The sequence below is a fragment of the Pterocles gutturalis genome, unplaced genomic scaffold (assembly GCF_000699245.1).
Source record: "Pterocles gutturalis isolate BGI_N339 unplaced genomic scaffold, ASM69924v1 scaffold11286, whole genome shotgun sequence".
Lineage (NCBI taxonomy): Eukaryota > Metazoa > Chordata > Aves > Pterocliformes > Pteroclidae > Pterocles > Pterocles gutturalis.
Window position 1 is genome coordinate 74473 of NW_010103206.1, and position 22896 is coordinate 97368.

At 48.0% G+C, this 22896-nt stretch overlaps 1 protein-coding gene across 1 annotated transcript in view; it reads right to left on the minus strand.

The window, feature by feature from the left end:
- LOC104471322 (glutamate receptor-interacting protein 2-like) overlaps positions 1 to 22896 on the minus strand; it is a gene marked incomplete at its 5' end in the record, with an annotated part of 49668 nt that overhangs the window by 12144 nt on the left and 14628 nt on the right. The window contains 7 exons of the mRNA XM_010086626.1: positions 2347 to 2523; positions 4752 to 4891; positions 9169 to 9313; positions 9597 to 9742; positions 10547 to 10613; positions 18699 to 18779; positions 19433 to 19578. Coding sequence (XP_010084928.1) covers positions 2347 to 2523; positions 4752 to 4891; positions 9169 to 9313; positions 9597 to 9742; positions 10547 to 10613; positions 18699 to 18779; positions 19433 to 19578 — 902 coding nt within the window. The remainder of the gene's footprint in view (positions 1 to 2346; positions 2524 to 4751; positions 4892 to 9168; positions 9314 to 9596; positions 9743 to 10546; positions 10614 to 18698; positions 18780 to 19432; positions 19579 to 22896) is intronic.

Below are 22896 nucleotides of genomic sequence, written 5' to 3' on the forward strand. Positions count from 1 at the left end.
AACCTTTTTTTGGGTTTTTAGGGGAAACCCAAAAAAAAAAAAAAAAAAAAAAAAAAGGATATAGAATGCATCAGCAAAGAAACTGCATCCAGAGCAGCCCGGTGCCACAGCCTCCCTTCAGCAAGCGCGATGGTGCTGAGGGCACCCGGTGGCGGTCACCAGCTCCAGCCGGGAGGAAAAACTGCTGGCTTGAGGGGAGGCTCATCTGCGTCCCATCTGATAGGAGATCAATACAGACCGTTAGGATGAAACCAGACACGTTTCGCTATGTCTGCCCCCAGGGACTCCCCTGTACTGTGGTGTCTCACTCCGGAGATGTGAATCCATCACTACCAAGTCACAAGATCCTCAGGTCCAAAACAGAGCATTTCTCAGCAGCGCCAGTGCCATCTGCAGTTGAAATAAATCTCCCGAGTCCCCTGCCCACCTCCTGCTGCCCATTCAGCATTTCAGAGAAATCCCCACAGCCTTTCCAAGAAACATTCTGCACCTCCATCACACGCTGTGCCGGGCAAACAGGAAGAGGGAACGGAGAAACACATAATTAAGGGAGACTTGACCTCCCAAACAGCTAAGAGCACTGGAAATACCCCAAAACAACGCCAGCACTTTCTCTGAAAATGCCAAAGCCTGTTATTTCACTCAGCTGAGTGTTTCCTCTGTGTGTTTTTAAAGGTTAGACTGCGCTGGAGAGAGCCCCAGCACAGCGCTTGCCAGCATCTTCCAGCAGCCAGGAGCGCACGCTGCCTGCCAGCACAGGACCAGCTCCCGGGATGCGGGTCCCTGCAGCGGGTGGGCAGCAGGCTGGGGCTGGGGACCGCAGGGGGATGTGTGTGGAGCTGTCACTTGGGTGCCACCGGTTCCACCTCCTCCTCCCAGGGAGACGGGCTGGATCCTGGGGACCCAGAGCCACCTGGTGGCACGTTCCACCAGACCCAGCACAGCTCCCTCGCCCAAACCCTTCCCTCAGCCTTTCCTAAAGCTGTGGATGAACCTAAAACTCACAAGGCTGCAGAGATGGATCTGTGCTTCTCCAGTTGGGGTGTAAACCTCAGCGGCCAGGCTTTGTGTGTCTCCGGTCTCTCTGCATCCTGCCTTCCCTGGCCATCCTATGGGCAACCCTGCCCATCCTTCTCCCTGGCCCCCAGCACCCCTCTTCCCAGCCAGCGCCAGCACACCACCATGCAGCCAAATGCAATCACCAGGGAGGAGGAGAGAGCCCCTGCAGCAAAGGTGCAGTCTACGGATGTTGGGCAACTTGGCAGCAGCCCTGCTCCCCAGGGCTCTGTGCTCAATTACTCGCTCTCAATTCACCGGTACAAGCAATCACTTTGCTAAATCCAGTGTCCAACTGGTGTTAGCATTCAGTTAGATGGAGAAGGATGGCAGCATTATGAAGGCCAGGGGATTCCTTCTTAATGAAGCCTCCAGTCCCAAATGCACTCCCAAATTAATGCTTCAGATCAGGAATACACAGGCACGGTGGAAGAGACACACACACAGTGCTGTCCTTTGAACATTTCTAAGTCAAGAGTGCAGCGAGCATGGACACGTACCTTGCTCAGCACCTTGAAGGTGCTTTGCAACACCGCTCCAGGAGCATCCCTCCCTGTTTTCACACGCTGGACAGCAGTCTTTTCACCAATTTCCTTTGCAGAGGTGATTCAGGGTTTTATTTTGTTTCAACATGGGCTAATACTAGCTTACATCATTAAATCTGAACTGGAATAACTATTTTCCAGTGCTCACCTCCAAGTAAAAATCTATTCCCATGACCAGAGCATCCTCCATCCCAAGTCCATATGTCTGCCAGAAGCCACAGCTGAATAAACTTGGCCTCGAAGACGTATTCATCTGATCACTCACTACAGAGTTAGAGACACTTTCTTGTAGTATTACCTTAATTATTTTGTTAAGTGAGTGCTTCTAGTCACAAGACATTTTTGTGGATTTTTAAAACATCCTGAAGAGGATTAATTTGCCCTACATGGCCTCTCTGGAGAATTAATAGCAAGCTACAGACCAAATACTCTGTAAGACATATGGCCAGTGAATACTTCCTCTGATTATGCAAATTATAAAGCGCTGTAATGGTTTTGAAAATGCTATGAACAGTATGATGCCATACAAGCCAGAAGAAATGTGCCAATAAAAACCTAAAACAGACACATCAACTCAGAGCACCGCGGGAGTGCATTTTAAAATACATTTTGTTCCTTGCTGGAAGTGAGGAAATACGGTCAGACCACAGGCTTCGGCTCATGTTCAGTCTCCAGACATGTTCGGAGGCTCTGCCTATCTTCAGCTTGGACCAGAGACTCCTAAGAAGAGACAACCGTGTCTTACCTTGGCTTCCATACCCAGCATCAATGCCGGAGCCATCCCAGGACTCCATAGCACTGTCCACGCTAGGAATTGTGGTGGAGTATATCTCAGACAGCTTGCTAGTTTTCTGGGAGTCTGTCAGTTCATCTTCTGGGTCACTCACTTCATTTATACTCCCCGACTTCTTGGGATAGGATTCTGAAACCAGAAGATACTACTTTAGCAGGCACGAAGAGCAAGCCTTAGGGAAAGGCTTATGGGGACATGGGAGCAATCCCAGGTGCTGTAGAGTCTTTTGAAGAACCTCTTTAGCTCTTCAAAAGTAGCTGAGAAAGCCCTGTGCAACGCAGTTCAAAGGCTTTCATGCAGTACTTTTATCTCAAACTGAACCAAGAAAAATGCCTGAGTTTTTAGCACATGGAATACAAGGAGCAACTATGGGGATCTGAGGATTCCCAAATAAGAGAGAGTTGGGACCTAATCCCAATTCACAAGCGCATCTTCTTGCACTTCTGGAAGCTTCTTCCAAACATCCCTGCGCAGAGAAGTGTTGATCCCTGCACGCAATGGCCCCTGGCTGCTCTGGGCTCAGAGGGTCTCCTCGGAGCAGCACCTGGTCAGGCTGCTGGCCACAAACTTCCTACGTTTTAATGAGATTCCAATGCCAATGCAACCTGGTCCCAAACTACCACAGCTGAAGGTATAGCCCCCTTCCAAAACTGTCCAACCTCGTATCAATTCGAGGCTAATCATCGCCTCTCCAGAGTCTCCCATGCAGTCTCACAACAGTGGAATTCCTGGGCTTGGTACTTTGAGGCTGAATGTCCCCTGATTAGTGATTGGAAATGGAAAGCTGAATGTGGATGATGAAGCTCAGACCTTCCCTTTCATTATTTTAGTAATAATAGGCCCTTCTTATCATTATATCAAATTCCCTTTCAGGCAGAAGCTATGCAAGGAATGGCTTCTCCGCACAAGCATTTCTTTGTACCGAATATTTTAAAGTCCTCGTTGATTAGATATCCTGTTAGCCATCCACACCCTGCATCTCTGAATCGCAGAGGCTGGATAAAAAGCCCTGTGAAAGTCTGCATTTGTCAATGAGGACAGATTATTTTACCAAACAAAGGCCAGTGTCCTGAAAGTCCCTATTTTCCAAGCATTCAGAAGATTGCTCACTGCGATTAATTCAAGATTACCTTGAAATTTCAATTACACCTGCTTCATTCTCAGAATGATTAACTAGTCTCCAACTGGCGCTTGCATGTCAATTATTTCAGTGAGAGGCTGTGACAATGCTAACTGTCATCAGGGAGGAAGGAAAAAAAGATAGTATTTCAGACCAAGGAGCAAGACACTTGTCTGCAGGGAACGAAACCAGGGTTTCTTGAGGAGGAAGCAATTCCCCAGTTCCACCTCTATCTGCTAAGTCACCACCCTCTCCCTGGGCTTCCTCCATTTGTAAAATAGGAGTATTGCCACGCATTTGCAAACTGCTTTGAGGTCTGAAGAGGTGCTGTGTTTGAGACCGATGCCACTTTTCCAGATGCAGGACAAACACCCCATGGGCAAAGAGATTTATCACTTGATTTCTGCAATTTCTGGGTAGGTCCAGGTAAATCTAGGGACTGCGGAAGCACAGCACAGAAAAGGTGGAAAATACTGGGTGTGGGGAGGGACAGATATGCAGCCAGAATGCACCAGCTACTTTCTGAACTTCATTAAAAAGCCCCTGTTTGGCTGTGACTTCGAAGAAGTTGGGGAGAGAAGTTTACATGTTCCCTGATTTTGTCAGTCTCCCCTCTCTGTCTCCCCAAAAATTCCTCCTGCTCTTTGATACCGTATCAAGAGCTTCAAAGGCACAGGGAGCGTGGCAGGGAAATGAGAAGGGGATTTCTAGAGTGAAGGTGGATGCTTTGAAAGATTATCTTAGGACCCCAAGTCAGAAACAAGGATGTAAAAGATTTATTGCCAATCGCTTTCAAAAAGTTGAATTAAATGGGATGTGTGTCTGGGATTCTGCGTCAGAGCCCACTTGCTCATTTTAGGGAGTTATATTTCAACAGCTCCTGCACTCTTCTACTTTTAAAAAACATCATCTGCTTCACTTCTGCTTTAAACACCCACACAGACAGGGAACAGCACCAATGGCACAAGCTGTCAGTCTGAAAAAAAACTATCATGACAAATAAACCTGCTGTCTGATCTCTTCTCAGTACCACACAGAGCTTCTGGGTTGTCTTTTTTTAAAAGCTGTGAGTCAGAAGTCCGAAAAACACCCACTTTGTCCCTCTGTCCCCAGCCACGCCTCGTCTCACCTTCCACAACACGCGAAGGAAAACCCCCAGCACCACCTGCTCCGTCGCCCGCGGTCCCTGCTGGGGTGCACCGTCGCCCTCCCACCCCGCACCAGCTCCCCAACTCACTCTCCGTCTGCTTCTTGATCTTCAGCGTGACTGTCTCTCCCGCCATCTGCAGCAGGTGAATGGCTTCGCTCAGCGGTTTGCCCTTGAGGCTCACGTTATTAATGGCCAATATCCGGTCACCGACGTGGATGGCTCCAGTTCTGGAGAGGGAAGGCGCCGTTAGAAACTTCAGAGAAGCAATTTGCCTCTGGGAGACAGGCCATTAAGTTGCCGCTCAAAGGAACAGCATATTAACTCTCAGCTCTTTCAAATACGTCTTGGTTTCCCCTGGGTATGCTGTATACTCGTGATTTCATCACCGCTACCAGGAATCTGGTTTCCCCCCATCTTTCACCTGCATACACACATTGAAATAAGCACAGGAACATATGTACTCCTTGGATCCCAGCCTGTCAGGAGCTGGGATTGCAGACAAGGTTACAGACAAAATTCTTCAAAGCAAGGGGGTCTGCATGCTAACAGCACAAGCGTTTCCAGTGTGTGATGTTCACCCGTCGTCACACATGGAACCAAAGGACGTGTTCCCACTGATGGAAAGAACTGATGAGACAAACCTAGAAACCCACTGAAAAAAACCCCAAAACCAGAATGGCCCAACACATAGAGATAGTGTGTGCAAGCAGGAGCTGAACCAGTTGCAGAGCAGTTCATGGTATGTTTAACGCTCACCCCTACACAGCTACACCACTGTGACTTTCTCCATCAGGACCAGCGCTCTAGAAGAGGTTACTGGGTTTTACTGCATGGCCACGTTCCAGCACTGGCTTCTGCCCTCGGCAAAATAAACCCTCTGCTTCAGGAACAGCCAGGAACAAACTAACAACTCACAGCAATCCTCCCCCTTCTCCTCCATCCCACAGAGAGGGACTCACTGTGCCTCTCCCGGTGTTTGCTGCAGCACCGGGAAGAGCAGGACCAGAGGTGTCCATCGCTGAGGCAGGAGCTCATGGGCTGGACCAAGCTCACTGCACTGCCGCTCCCTAACGCCAGCAAGCGAGAGCAGCAGTCCTCTCCTCCTCCAGCAGCACCGGGAGGTTTAGCTATCAGGAACCGGTGCGATGGAGCCAGGGGGAGATGCAAATCTGCACTGCAATACCTTTTTGTCCTTGGCAACGCGTCTCTCTCAGGTTACATCTCCAAACCGGACCACTGCTCCTGCCCAGCTGGGAATTGACACACTGCTGCAGGAACAACAGCTACTCGTCTTTCCTCAAAATGTGAAACTTCTGTAGACATGCTGCTGTGAAACATCGACTAGAAGGACATCAAATTGGGAAATGTAGCCAAACAGCAGGCAGCACTGTTTGGTCTGCTGCTGCTGCAATACTTGGACAGTCCCAGCCAGCCACTAGATGTCTGTCTTGTCCCATCCAAACCAGCCTGAAAAAGCCTTCAGGGAAAAGTTGCGCATTCAAATAAATTACAGAACAAACTGGAACCGGAGTATTTGTCTTAAAAGTTCCATCTACGCAGTCGATAAACATACAGCTTAACTGCTGGCAGTCTAAAGACGATGCGTCGTTTGCTGCAGTGGTTCAGCGTTTGAGGGTCTCCTGCTGTAGCACCAAGGCCACCATGGGGACACATCTCCTGTCCAAGACATCAGCCCAACCGCCTGCCCCTGAACAACACAACTGCTCTGCAGAAACTGTGAAAATCCCTCAGCAGGGAAAAACACAGAAACCATGAAAGAGAAAGGTCACATTCAGCCAGGTGGTTTTCTTCAAGGAGGGAAGAGTAAATCCAAGTCCAGTCCCCCCATCTGTCCATCTTCAAGCACCCCTGGTGAGGGCAAGCAGAGAGGAGGAGGGACAGAGAAAGCTGTTTCTAGCCAATGACCTTTGTGCCTCTCCATCGTCCCCAACAGTCCTTAATTCACCTCAAACACAAACCAGCCCAAGGAACTGCGTGATCCATGTTCCTTCTCACTCAGAGAACAAACACATGGACGAGCAGAACTGAGCAACATGTAAGTCACCAGGTCTAAAAGGGGCCACAGGCACGTTCCAGCAAGTGCTGGAGAAGAGGCGGCTGCACGCACGTGGTGGGGATCTACTCGGCACATGGTCCAGGCCACCATCCCTTGTCCTCCTTGCCCACATGGGTTGGTGCTGAGCACTCCGGGACAAAACTCTCCCGCAGCTGTTCCCAGGTACTTGACCAGGTGGCACTAGAGGCTGGGCAGGCACTTCAAAGTGCCAGTGATAGCCCAAAATTGCTCTTGGAGAACCATTACAAGGTCTTTTCCAACCTTAATGATTCTATGATTACACCTTGACCAGAATCAAACGGTACTGGTCCCTTCACCAAGAAGGAAAACAAGTCCCATGGCCCAGGCTAAAGCCACCCGCAGGTGCTGCAGGAGGGGAAACAGAGACTAACACGGGGGGAGAGCCGCTGCTCAGCACCAACCCAAACACCTGAGCTGCCTCTGTAGGTTTCTATAGAATCAGACATGTACAAGGAAAAAAATGTTCAAGGTCAAGATAAAACCCAAGTCATCTGAATCTGGAGCCTTTTCAGCTTTGACAGCCTGTCACCCGCTGTGACAGACGTGTGACAGATCCTAGAGGACACTCTGCCTTCCTCATCACCAAGCGAGCAGCCGGAGCCCAGCGCAGACCTTCACTCCTGCCTCTATGAGAGCAGCCGGCGCATCCCCGTTATCAGACATCAGGATCTGGTCCACCCTGTGCCAGAGCTGCTGAAACACGTCCTGTGCTCCAGCAAAAGTCAGGCACAGATTTGGGCTTAAAAACTTGTCCTTCAGAAACCTGTCCCACCCTTCAGAGCCTGGCCAAGGGCGCCTGTGGCACAGGGGAGCGTAGTGACGGCAGGGAAGGGACAACTTTGGAGAACACTAGGACCACCCCTCTTCCCTTGACAAGGTCAAGTTCCCTTCTGCAACTCCCAGGAAAAAAATGTGCACCTTTCCCGCAGGCAGCCTTCATCCCAGCGCTCCTCACCCTCCCGACAGAGAGTCAAGATTCCCGGCTCCATCGCTCTTCTCAAAAGGCTTTTCCCTCCTTACTGCCTGCCAGCTCCTGATCCAGATCCAATAGTACCGCAGCACGTCCCCGCACTGTGTGTATCCGTGGGGCAGTCGCTGATGTGCATCCGAGTTCAAAGGAGGAACAGCCACAGCATTGCAAAGGGAACTGAGAGCAAAGGATCTGAGACTGTCTTCTGACACCTGACAGCATTTGGGCTTTCTGTCCTTAACCTCTCCCGTGCTGGGCTGCAGGTACAGCGCACACCTGCCGTGCAGCAAAGCCTCGGATACTCTGTGGCTATTATTATCCAGGGAAAAAAGACTGAATTGTACAGCGGCAGGCAGTGACATAAAATCCCCAAAGAGAAGAACCACTAATGACTAAGTCCATCCCTCTTCCTTACTTCTCAGGAGGCACCGATGTGCTGCTTTCTGTACCAAAGGGAAGCAATGGTGCAGCAGCACGTGTGCCGAGAGCTCGAGGAACCCGACGCAGACAGAGGCACTGAGCTGTTTTACAGTCCAGCTAAGAGAGTGTGTGGCCTTGAGACAGAAAGAACCAACAGGCCAGATCTGCAGTCCAACGTTCCCAAGGTCTAGCACTTTACACCGATTTGTTCAGGGGTTTTTTTGCTGCTGCTCTGCCTGTCAGGCAGCACAGGGTAAAGCAACCCTATGAGCAGTGTGAGTCAGGGCTGCTGAAACGATCCATCTACAAGGCACAGCTACCACACAGACAGGTTAATTACGATACAGTGTATGACTCAGTTCCACCTTATATTCTCAGCAATGTCCTGATCCTTTACATCCCACGCATACACAGATATTCAGACACAGGCACACGCACAGACAACCTCCCTGGTTGCCGAAGGTAAACCCGCACCTACATTTCTGCAGCATGAATGTCTGCTGCTTGAGACCTGCACTGAGGTTCCTCCACATGGAACAGACCAAGCAACCAGCAAGGACGAGTCAGAAGACTTCTGAATTCCTGTGGTTCCAGCAGGACACCCCACTGCCACGGCTGTAAGCCACGAGACCCAGACAGGAGCCTACGCTGGCTCTGTGGCAGGCTGGGAAATCACAGAGCAGGGAGCATCTCTGTGGAAGAGGGGCAGAGAAACACAATTTCCTGGCTGCTGCACTCAACTGACACACTGGATCTGACTCTTTCAGAAGTGCCCTGCTTTGAGCCTCCTTCATGGCCCTGGCAGCACAGTCCCAACAACCCCACACATCCTGCACGTGGGTCTGCAGAGCCGGAGCAGCAGGCTGTCCCTGCGGCACAGCGCTGGGTACCTTCACAGCACCTTTCCTTTTTAGCAGGCTAAAACACCCAGGAAGAGTTTACGACAGCAGAGGAAACTCTGCAAAGTTCAAGATCCCTTCCCACATCAATTCAACCCCTCTGTCCCCAAACGTCACCTTTCTGCCAGCCCTCGTTTAGTCAAGCCCGAAATGACGATAGGATCGAAAGGTTCCTCTGTCCCGGAGATGGTTATTCCCAAGGGGCCGCCGTACCGCTTCAGTTCCACTGTGTAGATAATAGCACCGGTTGTCTCCTGCTCATCTGAAAGAGAAAATTTTGCCAAAATTTTTAATTAGCCACAAAAAGTGATAGGAAAGACTCTCAACATTTAGAAGCAAAAGGCTGAGGTCTTCAGCCATGCTCATACCAAACAGGATTTTAACCTTCCAGACTCCATTTAAGGGCAGAACAACAAAAATAGACTATAATCAATTGGAAAGTGGTGACTGGACAGGCGGCAGCCCTTATCTTTGTTGGTTTGCACTACCTATTGAGAAATGTCATTACAGTGGACAGGCACCAGTTTGCATCAGGATTGCTGTACCAGAGTTATCTTCATCCTTCCTAATCTTCAATTTGACCAGGTCTTCACACTGCCTCAAAATCTGCACAGCCTCCTCCATTGAGCAATTGTCGAGTCGGATGTTATCAATGGCTAACAGCTTGTCTCCAGGCTCCAAGGTGCCAGTTCTACGTGGAAAGGAAAAGAAAACTAAAAGTACATTTGTATTTGCCTTTCGGATCCCGCGACGCATTCGGTCCTGCAGTGGCAATGACAATATTAACTTTTTACTATCCTCAATCTTTTCTGGGGAAACAACCATGAACGCAGTCTGGGACAATTATAACTTAAAGAGAGGAAGTTGGTGTAGAGCGTGCATCAACACAGAACAAGGCAGGAAGATTAGATCTACAGCCTGGCTAACCTACAGCACTGAAAAGCGCCTGATGTTTAACTGACAGATATTCTACCTTTTATGGGATCTCCTGTATGAGCACTCTTAGAAACGAGCCCTCCAGCAGCACTAAATCCCTCTGAAAGCCTTGCTATGAGGTGTTGGGATCAGAGGTGACACCAATAAATGCTGAGTTATTTGCACAGTTCTCCACCAGTGCCCACAATTCACTTACTCCATCCACCTGAGCAGGAGCTGAGACACCGCAAACTACCTGATGAGCCATAGCACCTCATGGGATATATGAAGCCCTTTACCACATCCTATTAAATGCTAAACATCCATCTCCTATAGAGTCAGCAGAGCTCTGAATCAGTGCCCTGACCACCTTCACCATTAGCTCAATTCTACTTGCTTCAATACTGACAGTTTTTATCACAAACCCTACTGTGGTCTAAGACCAACCTCTACGGCTGAGATCTCCTTGGATGCTGGCAAAACCCAGACCCAAGTGCTACTCCTTGGGCTTCATCCTACCTCTCGTCACTGGGCCAGACATTTTGCCATAGGTGTGGCAGACGGGAAATTCTGCACTCACCTGTGCGCTACGCTCCCCTTCTTGATGTCAGAGATGATCAAAGGCTCCCCAGGCTTTCTGCTTGCAGCTGCAAAAGAGACACATGGGTACAAAGCTTGGTATTGAGTCTGCTGCTTAGGACAGGGAGAGTTAATGGGGAGAAGGAATTGTAAGAAAGCAGTTTATAGTCCTTTGACAAAAGGATGCTTCACACTTGAACTCTGGAAGCCACACCAGAAAAAAAAAAAGAAAAAAAAAAAGTGAATCCCTGCAAATGCTTGTTGATTGCCCTTTGCCCAGCTTATCTAGCTGCTACCTTTGGTCTCATCCTGAAGAAGGGGAGGAGACGTGATGTCCAGCAGCAAGAGGTGGGATTGCTCGATCACCCACGTCTCGGACGCAAGACAGCGAGTTGGACAGCAGCACTGCTGCGCAGGGAGTACCCAGCTCAGCACTGGGGTTAATCCCAGCATTTCTGTGTTCTCCAAGTAAACCAAGCTGGACAATTCTCCAGGTGGAAAATAACCCATGAAGAACTAGATAAAACATTCTTTTCCAGGTCGTTCAGCTCCCCAGGCCACTTCATCATACAAGCAGATAAATCAGGGCTGGTCTCCGTGCTGGAGCTCGAAGGGGTGCTTTCCAACTCATCTCCCTTTAATAACTTTTTCAGCCCATGAGAGATGCAAGTACGCATCTCTGGGAGCATTTGCATTTTCAAATTTGCCTGCAAGACCTGCTGCTCTCTTGAGAAATCCAAGAGAGATTTATGACTCGAACCCCTCCTGACCCCTCTGCCATCCACACACCAAACATACGCCAGGAGCATCCTTTTCACCCCATGTCACTCCCTCCTGCCTTGCTACGGGAATTGCATCGTCTCATTTAAAGCTGACGGAGCTTCTCAGCTAAAACTGCGTGGGAAGGAAGAAACTGGCAGCATCTGAACATAGCAGGTGCAGGTCAGAGAATAAAATATCTGTGAGGCACGTGGCATCAACCACACAGAGATCCATCTGCCTGAACAGCAGTTAGAGAGCACCACAAAGTCAGACATAAAGGAGTGCTTCCTCTTAGCAGCCTCTCTGCTTGAGTTTTTTCTGTTGTTTATTTATGAGATTTAAAAACATATGTGCTAACCCGTCATCTTTAAGGATACCCTCTCCCAGATAGAATTAAACCTTCTGTACTGAACTGAGCAAAAAGACAGCCAATCTCAGCTGTAGCAGGCTTGAGTAGAAAAGTTAGGTCAGACAGTGAAGAGCAGACCGTGACTGACTTTATAATAGTCACGGCAATGCGACTGCTGAATGGTCCTGAGCCTGGAAGAATTATTTTCCCCATCTCCTACTGGAGCGTGGTGCCAGGCAATTTTGGTCTGGACACGCATGATCAGCTTGCGGCCGTGGGTCAAAGAGAAGCGGGCAGGTTGTGGAGATTCACTGAGAGCCTGCATTCAGCCTGTCCACAGAATGGACCAGCCAGCAGACAGACGGACACACGCCTGGCAGAGCTGAGCGGTGGGAGGGAACGATGCGGTGCAGCAGCTAAAATCGATGCAGAGATCCCCCCCCAGTTGGGAAGGCCACACACCACAGACTAACAGCACAGTGCACAGAGATGCATCGCCCTGTTATGACTACTGCTGTTCTCTTTCTCAATACAGAACAGGTATTTGCTGATGAAAGGTGCAGAAGGAGGTGGTCTGAGCGGCGGTAATGGGAGACCCCGGTATCACATCCTGAGCCGCGGGCTGGGCTGGCATCACTGCGGGTTTAATCACTCCCAGCCCCGTTCTGTCAAAACGGTCCAGGTTAGCAAAAACACTTCTCACTGCAAGGTTTGTTAGCTTCAAAGCAGAGGCAGTGTGACAGAAGGGGGGTAGGGAGGATCTCCACAGTCCTGATGGTGGGCTGGGGATGGCCATCTCTAAATCTCACCCAGCCACAGCTGGAACGACACGTTCAGAGACCAGGAACACTCAAAAGAGCAAAGAGATGGAGAAGAAAGGGGGGAAAAAAACAAAGCAGCAAGTGTAGACAACAACATGCGAGACATGGGCGATCCTGCCCACGGTCAGTGTCTGAGCAGAGAGCGAGACCTCGTCCTTCTGCAGCTCTGCAACAGGTGTCAGCACTGAACATGGCACAAGCGTCCCGGGTCAGAAGCAAGGGTGACAAACCCAGGGCTTTGTACATTAGGAAACAAAGTAAGTTTTAAGGAAAAAATCATTCTGGGTTTTGTTTGCTTTTTTTTTTTTTTTTTGAAATTGTGCTTTCCAAATAGATTTTTCTGGAGACCAGTTAAATGCAAGAGCCCTGTACAACTCCAGATGACTGTCCCTCCCATCAGAGTACCCAAACTTCAATAAACGGCAGCTCTCTGTTTTAAATAATCACTTGGTACAAAATGGAAATAAAATCACCATTATTAGTCAGCACCTACAAATCTGAAGGGTGAGACTTAATGAATAATCATTCTCTCACAAGAGGCATAAGATACGAAGTTAACATAATGAAATCTCAGAGCACAGGACAGTCACTTGCTGCTCGTTTTTTAAAAAACCAAACAAACCGCAGTTACTAACTCCATTAATTCACTTCTGGCATGTCCAAGCCCTTTCCAGTGCCCCAGGAGAGCACCCAGCTGGGCTTTCCGCCCGTCAGCTGGGACCAGGCTGTCCCCAACCACCCCAGCCACCCTGGGAGCCGCGTTTTTAACAGTCCTGGGCTGTTCACGAAGGGTGACAACGTGCCTCTGTGCAACGGCTGCCCCATCCATGGGCAGGAGAGCTGCAATGTCACCAAAGCGGTGACTCAGTCAGGGTCAGAGGCACTAGATCTGTAGATCTCAGGTGAGGCTTTGGATAAACCATTTCCAACCTTCCTGCAATTAAAAAAAACCCCTAAAATTACATTATTACTTTATTAGGGCTGCGGTGTTTGGAGGTAAGACACTTGCACAGATGAGTAAAGCCTTCTCATCCATCCATTTCTGCTGCCAATGTGGTTATTTTCCTTCAAAGGACGTTGCCTTCGTAATTCTGTTTGCTGGAGGAAAACAAGGTTCCAACACCAAGCCTTGCCTCTGGGGCTTGCTTTCCTGTCTGTAAAACAGAGACAAGCAGCAAAAGGGGCCAAGAGAAGAGATGGATGGAGAGATGGATGGGCTGGCATGCAGAAGCCCACGCTCGCTCTCAGCTGGTTGTGGTCTCCATCTGCCAGGGCAAACCACTTCAGGTGGAAACAGGCTCTTTTTCAGACACATTTGTATTTTTGGCAGGTTTACCAGTACAAAAGATAGTTCAAATCTGCTCCAGTGGCCCAGAGAAAGCTCCATAAATCAACAGCTGGTGAAGGCAGAAGCGTGGGGTGGGGGAGAAACTCAAAATGAAAACACTGCTTGGCGGTGGTGACAGGGCAGTAATAAAAAGGTGAATTGATCAATACTGTTATTTACTTTTTATAAATGGCTTTCAGTCTCTCGCCACCTCTGCTGGGATTGCGGCTCGCTCGGTGTTTACTCTTGTGATGGATGACGAGGCCAGGGACACATGTCCGGTTTGTGTTTTTAAAAGAATGCATAATGATGCGTATTGGTAAATTATTCCCCTCCAAGGAGCACGAGCACATATCTCACACGCATCAACCCATTACAAATGCCCTTTGCTATTGACCAAGCCAAAGCAGCACCCTGCCAACGCGTAATTAAAGAAATTGTAACAATGCCATAAGAAAACAGTTAAGAAAGCAAGCATTTGTAAACAGGGAAAAAACCAAACAAAATCACAAACCCAATAAGCTCAGGATAGCTAAGGAATGAGAAGGGGGATAAAAGCAAATCAGAATCAATTCCAAAAAGTGGCCGTGAAAATACAAACCTCAGTATGCAATTTTTTGCTCTATCATTCATTAGTTTTAGCAGCAGATGAATAAATTATCAGTGCCTCTAGCAGGATATTTACCCCACAGCAGATCTATTTCCTTTCAAAACCTCCAGGTAGCAAAACCAGGACAGAATATCCCATTTCAGAGTGAATCAGCTGCAAATCCCAGCTGAAGCTGCAGCGTTCGCGAGGGGGCAGGACGGGAGGCTGCCAGGCTCGCTGCCGCCTGCAGACGTGCTCTGCCGGGCTGGCGGCAGGTCCCAGGTTAATCCAGCGCCAGCAAAGCTAGATCTGCTCGGCTCACAGATCCATCTTCTCACTAGGACAGTGATAACACTGCTTAAGCAACTTAATCGAAGTTATCTATCTATCTATCCAAAATCCGGTTTTATCGCCTGCAAGCAGATATACTACCTACACCTTATCTGCAGTACCTCACACCAAGGGCACAGGAATTGATTTGTTAAGATATATAAAGGTAATTTGATAAACATGCTATATAAAGCATTAATGCGCAGCTAAAATGAACGGTAATTTCAATATCTGTTTTAAACAGCAACAACAACACACCTGTATCCTGCAGCAAATGTCACAACAAGCCCTTGGAGAGGATATTTGAGACAGCCAAAAAAAAAAAAAAAACACCAAAAAAAAACCCCAACCCAACACAGAAAGCAATCCTTTGAGTAATCAACTATCATTTTCCAGAGGCTAATAACAAATCCATATCTTATTTTAAGAGGTCAGGTATTGACCATACAAGAATACATGACTATTAGCTTCTCGCTGTTGGAGAGCTTAATTTGTAAGAGATTTACAGAAAACCTACAAAAGCATAATTGTATCATTAGAACTGAAGGCAGCCAGCAAGAGCAGAGCACTTAAGGCCTGTGTTCTGCTAATGGAGATGAGTCGTCCAGGCTAACAAGAGCCAAACATTCACATCCCTGCGTCAACAACCTCGGTTTGCAGGGCTTTGCATCCCCGCCGTTCAGGGCATCGGCAGAGCTCCCTGACCCTGGTGAGCAGAGAGGAGGACACGCTCCGCTCTTCAAGCAGAGCAGCTGTTCCACAAACAAATGCAGCCTCCTCCCTGGGATGGAAATCGAGGCACTGGGGCGTGGAAAAAAACGAGTGCGATTTTGCTGGCATCTTGTCGCTTCCCCCCTGGATGAAGCACAAGGAAGCGGTGCACATGAGGCAGCTTCGGTGTTTTACGTTGATAATTTCCATTTAGCAAACCTAAGAGACTGAAATGAGGCTTGAGGGCACCGAGGTGCCACAGAAATACAAAGCAGAGCCAGTGAAAGGCTCACTCCTTGGATTTCCTATTCATTCTTTGGGGAATGGAAGAGGAAATTATGCTACATCCAAATATTTGCATCACGTGTCTTAATTTGCTGCATCCCTTTGCCATGCTGTGTCGGAGCCGGGGGGAAGAAACCCCTCTGCACGCACGCAGCCATGCACACCGACCCCAGGCTGCGGCTCGCCCAGGTCAAGCCTTCTCCTTCCAGCAAACCCAGAAACCTCGGAGATGAGTGCCCCCAGCAAACATCCCAGGAGCAGGCACAGACCCTCTCTGTTCATCCCAGAGCCAGCAGTGCCTCCCTCCTCATACAGAAGCCTCCTGGGTTTTCAGCCCTTTTATCAGGTTTTCCAGCAGATTTATGGTTCCTCCTGCAGCCAGCTCCATTACACAAATTCTTCCAATGCATCCATCAAGAATCCTGCTCTCCCCCGGTTTAGCCATCTCCCGATTAGCTCTAAGAGCCGCAGCACAGCACGAACTGGATCGCTTTTATTTCCGTAGCGCTCCTCTGATGAGCTCGTAACACTTTCTGCTTGTTTAAGGCGGCAGCAGGGCAAACCTTCCTAGGCAGAGGAATTCACTGCACATGAACCTGCTGAAGCCAAGAGGTAGAACTCAACGAAAGCAACTCATCCTTCATCCACAGTGTAGCTGGACCACAAAATTTATAAACAAGGCCAATTCTGCGGCCACAACAGCACAGGCAGCCTCCTATGGACCCCTCCAGCTTGTCATCTATGTAACCTGCCCCAGCTGACAGCGCAGGGAACAGCAACCCGACATGGGAGGCCAGCGAACCAAGTCCCCTGCTTTAAAACAGTAGTTACACACTCTTTTCCTTGTCAGAAGAAAAGCTATAAAAGCTGTTTCTAGACCTACACAAGCTTTCAAATCAGCAGAACTGGGGGGAACTGCACAAAGCAGAGTTATTTTTACCTCTTTTCTCTTGCTGCTTGCATCACGCTCCTGCATCATGGCTCTGCAGGAGGTACTTCCCACGAGGCTGCTTGCTTTGGTTTTCGTGTTTGAGACTGGTGTATTTATCTGCCTGGTCAGAGGCAGAGTGACAAAATGATGATCTAATTTGCTAAGGGTCATGTGGACATAGGCTTATTTGGAGTAATATACAAAAACAGAATTAGGATTCAACTAGCATTTCATCCTCGCCACCTCATTTTCAGGATGGCTGTCTTTTGCTCCATTTGTAAATACAATTTTGGCTTTGACTCAGCAAAGGACTGAAATATATCTTAAGTTTATGTGTACGCATTACTTAACATCCTGCAAACATGTTCAACAATCAGAAATATCAAATCTATTTTATTGTTAAAAAATTGCTTTGTAGTTGGAGAATGGGTATCTGACCATTTAAAAGTCAGATTCTTTTTGTTTCAAAAAGTGTGTGAAATCAGTTTTTTAAACAAAATTCAAATGAAAACATTTTCAACATAAAAATACGTTTGAAGTGTAAATGCCCATCTAAAGCAGACCCCATTTATGTGAGGCTCCACAAATAGAAATGAATATTCTTGCTGGCAACTCCCAGGTTCGTTTTGCTCTCCAGCCCCAGATACAGACCAAGCTTTGAAGCTTAAATGGGGTGAAACCCTGGCCAGGCTCAAGCCAGAAGTTTTTTGCTAGCAGATCCGTTGTCAAAGGTTGCTACCTACAGGCAGGGTAGTAGGCCCAGCGCTCGCTCCCCCGCCAGCAAAACGGCGTTACGGGTACCCCGCTGCTTTCGGAAAGGACTTCGATGTCTTCAGACAGTAACTGCTACCAATCCAAATGTTAAATACTGTGCTGTTATTTCTCAGGGTTATCCTTGTGGCACGAATAGGGGAAGCTGGGAAGAGGGAGAAGAAATAACAGAGGGTGCAAAGCCACCGCCCTACTGATGTTCAAGTCACCCCTGGGAAACACCCCACTCAGACCAGAACACCTCCCATTAACTCACTGATTAACGCTGCAAATGCCAAGAGGTAATTGCAAATAGCTTCTCTATTTTAATGAAACCTAGCTTTAAAGTTTCCCTAGGGACTCAGACACAGCTGGCTCCACGCTCCCGAGGGCTCAGACACGAGATCCCATTACTGCAGTGTCACAACTTTCTTTGTTTCAGCTGAGAGGTGGTGGCAGCCTCTGGGCATGGCAAATCTGAGATGACTGAACTCAGTTTACCCAGCAGTAAGAGAGGGGTGAGTGATGCCAGACCTGCTCACATTTGCCATTAAGGAAAAGTTCACTGATGCAAGGCATAAGACCCCTAGACGGCCAAAAATCTGGGATGGATCTGCCACTATCATCCCCTTACAGCATCTCTTTTAAAGAGGCCAAAGGTCCTTAAATGAAAAATACATTTCAGAAGAGAAACAATGATAATTAACCAAGAGTGAACAGAGAAGAGAGAAAAGCCCACTAAGTCCTGGCACATGGATCTCCTCCTCCATGGCTGGGGTTAGTCAACACATGGACCCCCAGCAAACCCTGCTCAGCACCCTCCTGTCCCTAAAGTGCCTTCACCCCACCCAGCCACCCTCTTCATCCCCATCCTTCTCTTGGCACTGTCCCCTCTCTGCCCTTCACGCTGTGGGTTCACCTCACGCTTGCTCTCCCCTTCCGTCCACCTCTCCCTGCAAGGGTCCCACCTGATGCAGACAAAAGGAACATAACACAATGGTGACCAAGGAAATAAAAATAATATCATAGAATAGAATATTAGTCTGTGGCACAGACCAACTGGTTGGTTGAGATGCATCCTTTGCCCCAACCCTCCATGCAGCTGCTTTTCTCTGCAGCCACCAGCTCGTGGAGGCAGGAACCCCACATCTAATTCCATCTGGGATCAATCACAGGCACCTCAAGCGCTACCAGGAACCCCCACATAATCTTCTCTCTCTCCACTGGGCCCCTCTGATGTGCCAGGATGGAAAGCAGCTGCTCTTGCAACTGCTAGCGCAAGTCTGAGCAATACTTACAGCTGATTGTAATTCCAAGCTCTACACCCCTTTTCTTGGGCAATTTAACGTGGAAAGTACCGCTGCTGGGTATGACAGACTCTATAACACCAAAAACAGAGAGAAAAAAGAAAACAGGAGAAAAGAGCGAGTTTTCAGTTGCATGGATGGTTTCTTTAGAACCAAGAAAAACAAGCCCATAAAACTCAGCTTTATTGGTTCAAATAAGGTTGTTATTCATGGCCTTGGGGACTTCAGGTTAAAATTTGTATTCTCATTAAAAATACATGCTCTGAACATCAAGTGAAGCGCTCACATCATGCTGCATTTCAAGACTGAGGCAACTCTGTCCATGTAAAAGTAAAAAACCTTTTTTTTTAATACAAAACTGAACTTTGGCTCCAGCCAATAGCTGTCTCCCTCATTTCAAGGCCATAAATTGATACAAATATTATTCATATTAATGGGCAAATATTTAAAGTGCAGGTGGCCTCTTCATCTACTCCTTAGGCTTATCTCAGCCAAGTGGTCAGAACAAGGCATTCATGAAGGGATCAGCAGAAGGACCCTCCATCTTGGTGCACATTAGAGAACAAGGAGAAATTGAAAAGGTCCTACAGGGTCCTCTCCTCCCTCTGAGGTCTAGCAAGAAAAACCTCCCATATTGGTGTGAATACACACCCTCCCACCAGTTAACAAAGGCACTGGTAGGGTCCAGCTGGTAGCGAGGAGCAGCAATTCCTTCGGCAACATACCTGCGACATCAAATTCAATCTCCAGCACCACTTTGTTGGTGAGCGCGGCATCACGCAAAAGCTGATTAGCTTCCTCCATAGTCCCATCCTCAGTCGCAATGCCGTTGATGGAAAGGACTCTGTCTCCTACTTGTAGCAGCCCACACCTACAGTCCACATGGGGAAAAGGGGGAAAGGGGACAAGGAGGTACGGAAAAAGGGGAAAGGAAGAAAAAATAACCCCACAACCAGCCATGAGTTACTTTTGACAGGCAAATCTGTTACAAGATACACAGAGCAGTGACAAATCCTGCAGAAACAGCCCCAAAGAGAAGATAACTCCTTCTGCAATGCTCATCCCAGTGCCTAGAGGCGCTGGAAGGGCACAGGGCAGCAAACCCTTGTGGCTTGGGTGAGTTCAGACATACTTGGCTCCTAAATAACCATTTTTGGTCATACATCCTGCAGCTTTCAGGGGAAAAAAAGTTACTCTCACCTTCCTAAAAGTCAACATCACGGCCAAGAGATGAGAGTGATAAATGCAAGGGCATGTGCCCTCCTACCCTATCTAATGGTATATGGCTCTTTCCACATGCCTGTGCCCTCTAAAATCCAAACCAGCGGCACTGAAAATTGCACAGATTCCTCTGCTTAATACGTGGCTAATACTGAAGCTACAATCCAATGAACTCACTGAAAGGTCTCAGCAAATTGGACAATCATTTATCCCTTGTAATTGCATTTCTGGAAGCCAAATGTACATTGATACTGTTTAATTGCCTTGAAAGACCAATTTTATTCCGATGTGATAACCCACCAGTAAAACCACAACTGGCACTTTGGCATTTTTGGTTCAGACCCACTTTCTCCAAGAGCACAGATCAGCAGGTTTTGGTTTTTTTTTTTTTTTTTTTTTTGGAAGAAAAACAATGATGGCAAGGCTATGCTTGAGATATACTGCTACAGCATAGTTTGTCTTTTGGGACCCCTCTGTATTTACAAGCAAGGTTTGGTCATGCATTAACTGCTACGTTCCTACATTCACCATCCACCCTCCCTGCTCCCCATCCCGTTTTTTTTTTTGTTGTTTTTTTTTTTTTTTTTTTTTTTTTTTTTTTTTTTTTTTTAATATACTGTAACACCAGAAACACAACCTTCCAAGTTACTGAGCTGGCCCATAGCTCTACAAATTCAAGAGGACAGTATTCCCTGTGACTGGCCATAGGCAATGGGTTTCTCATCTTCCTTCTCCTCCCCACTCTTCCTCAGTTGTTTGCTATAACCACATCTTTTCAGGTTTTCCACTCATCACTTGTCTGTAAGGCTGTCCACTTGGGCAGAGCTTGGGAAACCATTCCTCCTCCATCATTAACATAAGCTACAGAGTGGTCTCCAAAATAGGTTGAGGGTTATGGGAACAAGGCTGAGGTTCACCTCTACATTTGGAGATATTTTACCACAAAGATCTCCCAGAAGGCACCAGCTATCCTGTTTTAAGCCTTCTCCAGAAAATCTTTATTCCCTGCTCTTTAATGATGGAGCACATCCATTGACCTCTCCTTTCTAGATGTCAGCTTCCACTGATATTTCATGGAAAACTGCTTCGTTTCTACTAATCCTTCCAGCCACTCTTCATCACTCACGCGCGATTCAACCATAAGAAAAGATGGTACCGCAGCTTCCAGGCACACAAAGATAACATCAAAGGCAACAGACACTGTCTGTACTGTTCACTTCCAAACAATGGGACACATACGAAAGGCTGGGTTATCAAGAAAAATGCACAAGCACAACAGTTTGTGCCAGTGGCCCATCAAAATCTGAGATATGAGCAAGTCTGGAGAGAGTCTGGGGAGGTTATTTTACTTGTAAGAAGGTATTAAACTCACAGTATATTCACACTGCTGCCTGAGCTCATGCCACCCATGGAGAAACGTTAGTTATTTTATGAGATGTAAAATCAGAAGTGTTTGTTCAAGGAGACTTAGATTAGGACAGACAACTCTATAGTGTATAAATGAATCCACTGTTGCGAATAAATTACATCAAGTTTAATTACAATCCCTTACTGGACTTGTGGATACGCAGCCACCCAGATACGCTTGCAAATATCAGCTTATAAAAAATACAACGATGGCCAGGAGCATGACAGAGATACCTCCTCCAGCACCAAGAGCTCCCTTGCTATGCTCAGCTTTCGGAAAGGAGGGATCAACACTGGCATCACACAGACATCGTAATTTCAAGGTCACACAAGGACACAACCCATTTTGGCATCACTGCTTCAGCCACAAGGGCTAGGAGATCGCAGGAGACTTTTACTCAGCATCAATGCAAACATTTGCCACCTTTCCCACCAGAGCTGCCTTCTCACAGAACAACTGCTTCTTGTGTTTCTTCACTCAAGGTAAATTTCCCTGGGTGTTTTACAGCCAATAGCTATTAGGTCAGAAGTATTTTATTTCTTTTACTATTAGCTTCAGACAATCGTGGTTGTTTAAGTCTCAGTCTCGCAGGTTTATAAAAGTTTATGGAGTGACGCAACAACCTTCTGGCTCCCTCCACAAGGGCAAGGAGACCCAACGCACTTTGTTAACTCTTCAGAAGAATTCCAGAGACACCAGTTTCCAACTGTCATGTGCTCCTGCACTGGGAGAAGGGCGCTGGGAGCCAAGGCTCCTGCAGACCTCTCCTTGGCTCTGCTGTGCGATCCTACGCAAACCTTTTAGATGGCTTTCCCAAAGAAGAGAGCATTTGTCTCAGAGATGCACAGTCTAACATCAGAGCTCGCAAAGTGCTTTGAGATGATGGGAGAAGTGCTTTAAAATCAGAAAGAACCAGAGCACGGGCATCTCCTGGAGTGAAAGACAGCCCTTTAGATGCGTTGGAGCCCATGGTGGGAATGTCTCCCTGGGGCTGCAGAGATTTGCATTGTCGTGACTCACTCCTTGGGCTCAGAGACAACAATGGAGCAGCGGAGGTGTCTTGCTAGATGCAGAGCAGTGCAAATTCCAGCCTCGTTGCAGAGATTTGCATTGTCGTGACTCATTCCTTGGGCTCAAAGACAGCAATGGAGCAGCAGAGGTGTCTTGCCAGATGCAGAGCAGTGCAAATTCCAGCCTCGGGCAGGATATGCCCTGAAGATCTCACTCAGCATCACCAGCATCCACCTGGTCACTCCAGCTGTGGGACAAGTGGTGGCAGCTGTGACCACGGCCACAGTGCTGGCTGCAGAAACCGATGCGTTGTACCCTTACACGCCCCGGAGCTGGCCTGCCCAGGACAGATGTGCACATCTGTGTATGTCTGTACATCAGTGTCTGCACATCCGTGGGGCAGGTCCCAGCCCACAAAAGATCAAAGCTCTGCTGACAGCTTCACCCAGCTGCTAAACTTTCCTTTTGTGAACTAGTCATACTCAAAAGCCAGAAACACAATGATCAAACAACAGTGTCTGAGCAGAGCCAGAAAACATGTGACTCAGC